We start from the raw sequence: 6,794 nt of genomic DNA, 5'->3' as shown, positions 1-6,794 counted from the left end.
GGTGGGGGCACATTTCTCACAGGAGGGCCACTCTCTTTCCAATCTCTCAGTCCTGATCCTCAAGGGAAACTTACACAACACTTCCCAGAGACGAGCCTATGAGCTCCATTTCATCAACCTGCTGGATACTAGAGATCAGGGACTAAACATAGACATTGGATTTTTGATACATTACAATCTGCCTGGCAACTGACTCCCCAGCCCAGCCCAGCCCAGCCCCTGGCTTGTTTGCTTTTCATTCCATCCAGGAAGAGCACACACCAACTGCTGCAGCTTCCTGAGCCTGACGAAGGGTTTTTGAACCCGAAAGCTTGCTCAATAACTATTCTTCAACCATTTGGGTTGGTCTAATAAAAGATATCAAATTCACCCAAGGAACCTTGTCTGCCTATATCCTTAGACCAACACGGCTACAACCTAAACCCCTGTAACTTCTGTACACACCCTTGAAGTAGGCAGGGGGACGTGCTGCAAAGGAAAGGGAAATACATCTCCAAAGCTAACAACAAGGTGAAAGCTAGTGAAAAGCCTATCACTGAGGTGCCTTGTTCAGCATTTCCTGTGACTGAAAGCATCCTTGTGTCAGGGACTAAACTCTCATTGACTTCAATTACAGCAATATTGAGCCACAGTTTGCTTAGGGTAGAAGTCATTTTGGAAAAGTTGTCATCCTAGCTATTGGTTGAGAAAACGAGGTGGGGGAAGAGGAGAGAGAATATATTTTTTCTATTGACTGACAGCAAAGAGTCAATTCCTTGAATCTTTTTGAGGAACAAAGGCTTCCATGGGCTCTATTAGCATGTTTGAATATTCATGGCCTATTCAAATACGCATTATATATTCCATTCCCACAGCAGCACCTGTGTGACAGAAGGTTCAGCTGATCTGTTCTGCTATTCCAGGTTGTGTTGGGGGCACCTCCTTTGGTATCTTTTGTAAACAAAGGGAAATAAGAGTAAGTCGAAATAGAAAATAACCAAACAAAGCAAGACACAAGCTGTGCCTTAAAGGAAATACGGGAAATATCAAGGGATGCAGGCGAAGGGCCATATGTAAAATTGAGCTCCAGATTGTCCCTTGTGTAGAATCTGGAGGCTTGTGATTTGGAAACAACCCGTTATTATTTACAGAAACCTGTGTACAAGTATTTATTGTACAGAGGTGATAGTTTACTGCTGCCTTTGTGGTTGGTCTGCTTCCTATTCCACCACCTGGAAGTCCTTGACCTCATGCAGCATCTCATGGGCTAACAGACTTCCTGGACTCTCTGTGTGTCCATGAGTTCTTATTCAATGACCATTTTGTACTGCAGTGTTTGGCACAGGTGAAGCAAGAAGGACCCACCAACGAGCAAGTATCTCCTGGGCCATCCGCACAAGTTCTGATATGGGTTAGAGTAGCCCAGGGTTGCTGTAATTCAGGGGTGGCCAGCCTGTGCCATGCATGCCACAAGTGGCATGGGCAGCCTCTGTGCATGGCATGTGGCAGATCAGGGAGGGGACAGGCAGCCCAGCAGCAGACAGGGCAGAGAGCAGAGCAGCAGATCAGGCTAGGCATACAAGGCAGGGAGTAGAAAGGAGAGCAGGAGATTGGGATCAGAGTGGCACACGGAGATAGCACGGGGCTAATTTGTGACATGCCTGCTGAAAAGGTTGCCCACACTGCTCTAATTTATGCCAAGAGTAGTAGGCCCTAATGGGTCATGTCCAGTTGGTGATTGCAAGAGCACACTATGCTGTAGCTACACCCACAGCCTACCCATCAACAGCTCTGATATGCCCCTGATGATGAGGCCAGTTCAGCAGATAGTGCAGGACTGGGTTCTGCTGTTTCTGTGGCAGCTGAGAGTGCCTCCAGCAGAGAAAGTCTCAGCAGGCTTGATCCAGTTACTTTCTAGACATTTTTGTCCCACCTACGCTGTGCAGGGATGTGGAGGAGTAGAGAATTTGGCCTTAAGCATGCTGGAACATGCATGCATATTTATTGTCAAGGGTTCTGATTACTGAGGGTAAATCTAGCCACAGCACCTTCCTGTGCAGATTGTTAGAGAAGCTGGGCCCTAGTTAGGAGAAATGGTGACAAATCCTAACACATGTGGGAAACCTGTAAATATTCAGCACTGCGTCTGAGCTTCTCTGATGCCACAGGCTGTTTGCCTTAAAACAATGCAAACGAACACAGAGAGAAACTTATGTTAGTGAACAGCCGCATCAGGGAATGGTAATGACATGTTTGTATAATGCTTAGCACCTTAGACCATTATACACATTATAGGCTGGCATCACAGAGATTCTGGCTGGGACTCCGGGATGCTACTGCCGTGCAAACTTTCACAAAAAGAGAGCGAGTCCATTATATTTTTTAAAAAGATAATCAACATGGTGTTTGCACGTGAGATGGTTTCTAAGCTGTTTTGGTGATTCAGTCTTTCCTAAGTGCCCAGCTGCAACGATTCCCTGGGCCCAGTTCACTGTTGTCTTGCATCTGGTTTATTCATTTACCCCTGGGCCAGGTGGGTGCAAAATTGTATTGAACTTGGAGTGGTGGGGTTTTACCCCCACTTTGCACAGAAGTGCGCAAGGTTCATCGCAGCAGAGAATCAACCCTGATGCTCCACTCCCAGGTGCTCAGGTAGCTCATGAAGCTGTTTCTTCAGGTTTGTGTGCAAGCCTGGAACCCCATAAACCTTTAACCTTTTACATTGGGCTCATCTGACCCCAGCAGTCCTTTCTTTCCTGTCTAAGAGCAGGAGGGCTGGACCTGATGATCTCATGAGATCCCTTCCAGCCCCTAACTTCTATGAATATATGAACTGAGGAAAATGTTCAAACACAGGGTAGCAATTCCCTCCACCTGCAAAATACCCAGAGCACAAGAGGGTTGCTTACCTGGGGGTGTTCCAGGACGCTGAAAATTCGATTCAGCCTAAGCATGTAGCCCTCGGTTCGTCCAGTATTGATTTGGCCCAGAGCCACATCTACTGCTGACTCCACTGCTGAGTCATTGCATGCAGGGAAGAGGAAAGGACTTTGCAGTTCCTTCACAGGAGGAGAGAAAGCCTGGGAGCACAGTGCCTGTATGCCAAGGAAAAGCAAAATAAGCAGGGCCATTCTGCATGAAAACAGTTGCTGCAAGGGATTGCACTTGGAAGTCAGGACAAGGAAGCCAAGGCTAGCCCACAAGAACAGACTATTGAAACGGATTCAGGACTTTTTATACCCATAGTGTCCCATTTATACAGCCTACTGACCATCACCTTTCAACTGCAGACAGAGCAACTGCAAACACTAAGTCAATGATTAGAAGATTGTACATAAGTCATGCGGCTGTTTATAGACCAGATTGTGTTCTTAGCTGGATCTCTCTTACATTCATCAGGCAGGTTCACCTTGGACAGTTCACCTCAGTGATTTGTATAAGGCAGCAGGCACTACACGGAGAGCTGGTCCAGATCTATTAATGGACCAGCTGTGCTCCCACTCAAGTCAGTGACAAAATTCTTGCCGGTTCTACCAGGAATGGGACCGGGCCCACCATCTTGGTAACTGATTTTGCACTTCTCTTGTTAAATTAAATGTGCATTAATGACAGTGCTCAGCCTCCCTGGGATGTATATATCCAGCTTCCGGGCTTTGAGAGAGAGACTTTGATTTGGATTCATCCTAAAAGTTGACATAGGAAAAAAAAGCCATGTCCAAGGAGACCCAGGATTCATAACGTGTTGTTCAAGCAGAACTCTCCACTAGCTTCATTATAACTCATCGTAGTGATCCAGATGCCATACGTGTTATTGTAGTGATCCAGAAGTGCTTCCCAGATGTATAGGCACTGTCTCTGCCCCAAAGGGCTTGAATGCCATGGAGAGACCTGATGCAAAGTGAGCTGCTGCAATAGGTGGGAGGAGATAGGAAGATGAGTGGGGCAGGTCGTGTGGTTACACGTCATATTATGTAACATCTTCCTCAGTGTGTACAAAGCTACCAGCCCACTAACATCCCTCTTATCATCCTTCCACACCTATGTACTGTCCCTCTGTGTGCTCTGTTTCCCTCCAGCCACCTCTCATCAACCTGAAAGCCTCCTGCTTTTCCTACCCCTCTTTATTTGACTTTCCTCTCACTTCATGTGGCAGTTCCAGGTGAGCTGTCCTGCAGACACCCCCATTTCCCCCAGCAGCCAGCACAAGCCCTTGGCCCTCTATGGGCAGTGAAGGCTGCTCAAGTCCCCCCGTCACCTCCCCACTCCCCACTCCTATCCTGGCTGCTTGGACAGACCCCTGCAAACATCCTCTTGAGGCATTCTGCCACTTACATATTATCAAGACAAGACTTATAGTAACGAAAACTTTCATTAACTTTGGCCAAACCCAGTGAGGATGGGGGAGCAGCCCAGAAAGAGAGTGTAAGAGCAAGGGGGTGTAACCTGCCCTGATAAGTATTACCCTTGTGCCAAAGCTTGGATGGGAAGAGCCTGACAGAGAAAGCTACTCACAGGACAGTGTAAAGCTGAATGAGGGGAAGAGCTTTTCATCTCGCAGCCTACAGTCAGTGACTTGGTGCTTATTCTACCTCGCATCCCTTTGGCACTTGTCTTTCTCACACACTTCTTAATGTCACTTTGATGCTGGAAATGCTGCTTGTGCACATTAACCCACTTTTTCACTGGTTCATACTACCATTTGCATTATTCCTGCATTTAATCCAGGGGCTCCTTTCAGAGCCACAGCTCTTTTCACCATGTCTAAATCTGGCATCCTGGTACCCCCCCTCAATTTTCCATCTCATTCCAAGGCAGTTTTATTGACCTCCTACCTCGGTACTGGGACAGTCACTCAGAGGCAGCAGGGACACCTACTGAATGTGCCCCTCAGACTGACTCCTCTAAGTGCTGACACAGCCTGTCTCAGCCTTGTCGCGGGTGTAACAGGAATATCATGGCAGTGGCATATAAGGATACAGGCTGGGGGCTAGCGCAGATGGTTCCTGCAATGCTGCTATTTTAGTCTTAAGTAGCAGCGCTGAGTGGTGCTCTGGCATCCTTCCTTTTCAGCAGCTAGAGCATTTAAATACAATCCTGATGTGACTTGCACAGCCCTCTGCTGACTTTTTGAGGTTTTTCTGTCAACGAAGGAGTCACTCACTACTCACCTATTAACCCGCAGGCCAGTTGCAAAATGGAAACAGCAAGAGGCCAGGGAGATCCTTTCTAGAGCAATATCCTTTTGAAAGAGCACTGAGTTCGGGGCTGACCCAGAGGCAGCCACACGATTAAGGAAAGGAGGGTGGAAGGAGCAGACCCACACATCACCCCAGTGGCTTGAGAGAAGGACAGCCAGAATTGTCCTTGTGGGGAGCATGGTGACTGCTACGGAGATCCCCCGACAATGCTTCACTGTGAAGGACATGGAGAGCACACAGAGCCTTGGCTCCATTGCTCACATGTGCTGGATGACTCTGCAATGCGGGGCAGCTCCATGCAGTGAGCTCCCTTACATCTCCATCCTGCTCCCTGCAATGGGCCACAGCAGTCTGGCCCACAGAGAGTTTCCTTCAGTCGGTCAGTCAAAAACAGCTGTCCAGAGGCTGGGCCACTTCCATCCAGGACGTTTGGGATGGAGAATATTGGAAGGGGGGTTGCAAATCTCCAGGAGCCCAGCGTTTTTTAAATAAAGTTTTTCCTCAAAGCTTTGTTGACAAGATGCACATGAGAATCTCTGATTAAACTGTGCCCCTTTCTCCCCTTCCCTGCCCCTCTCCACCACCCCCAGCACTCCATCAGTCCCAGCCTACTTAATTAGGGCTACCTCCCGGGCTGGGGGCCCTTGGTTTTCAGACCTGGGCCTTTGATTGTGTAGTGCTGGGAAGGAAGTGTGCAATACAAGGGCAAAGACTTGTTCTACTAAAAATACCATCCCCTGTCTCAGTGATGGAGAACAACACCAGAATCGCAGCCCTGGGGGGCCAAGCCCCTGAGCCACATGACGGGCACGGCAAAGACGCAGCATCACAGCCTCCCTTGGATTGCTCACTGCTAACTTGCCCTGACCCTGGGTTTGGGAGCACTTTTCTCCTATTGAAAGGGTAATGCAAATAATTCACCCTCTGTATCCATCCAGTGTTTGGCCTGACAGTGACAACATGGCTGCCAATTAGCACCAGCTGGGCAGGTGGCTCCTCTGATGGGGAGTTGTTATATTCTTGATTTTGTTCTCATCTCCCATTTTCAGCAGCTGGATGGAAGCAACTTTTCTATCAAGTAGCTGCTCTCAGTGCACCAGCCCGAACATGTAGGTAGCCAGCAAAGCTCAGGGCATCCTTCTGGAGTAGCAGGCAGGACACAGCTTGTTGATGTGTCAGCCAGAGACAGTGAAAAGCACAGTGAGTGACTGGTGCAGATCTGACCCAGCCAGTCCTCTGTCACTCAAAGGAAAGGAGCGTTTTTATTTTATGGGATAATTGCCATTCCTGTAGCCTTCATCCCCCTAACATCTGAGTACGCCACTTAAGAGGATCAGCTGTGCACAGTGCTGTGCTCTACTGAGGGACAAAGTAACAACATTGAAAGCCAATGATGCAAATGCATCCTCTTACAGGGGTGGGTGTCAGGGAGAGGGAAGATGAGAGATAATGAAGTGCTGCATTAGATGAGCCTGGACTGTTTTATGGATAAGAGAGGGTACTTGTGCCAGGAGAAGGAGCAGAGGAGCTGCAGAGCCTGGAAGCAGAAAATATTCTCTGTGCCCTTGTTTTGCTGTGGCAGGGGAAATGCTGCCACTTCATCACACAGGGATCTGC

At 48.3% G+C, this 6,794-nt stretch overlaps 1 protein-coding gene across 1 annotated transcript in view; it reads right to left on the bottom strand.

The window, feature by feature from the left end:
* Positions 1-3,161, bottom strand: part of LOC102382361 (fetuin-B) — an 18,973-nt gene extending 15,812 nt beyond the window's left edge. The window contains exon 1 of the mRNA XM_006017126.3: positions 2,889-3,161. Coding sequence (XP_006017188.1) covers positions 2,889-3,110 — 222 coding nt within the window. The 5' untranslated portion in view covers positions 3,111-3,161. The remainder of the gene's footprint in view (positions 1-2,888) is intronic.
* Between the last annotated feature and the right edge of the window lie 3,633 nt (positions 3,162-6,794).

This window comes from Alligator sinensis, unplaced genomic scaffold (genome assembly GCF_000455745.1).
Source record: "Alligator sinensis unplaced genomic scaffold, ASM45574v1 scaffold301_2, whole genome shotgun sequence".
NCBI classification, from domain to species: domain Eukaryota; kingdom Metazoa; phylum Chordata; order Crocodylia; family Alligatoridae; genus Alligator; species Alligator sinensis.
Note: the sequence above shows the minus strand (reverse complement) of the source record. Positions and strands in the feature narration are given on the sequence as shown.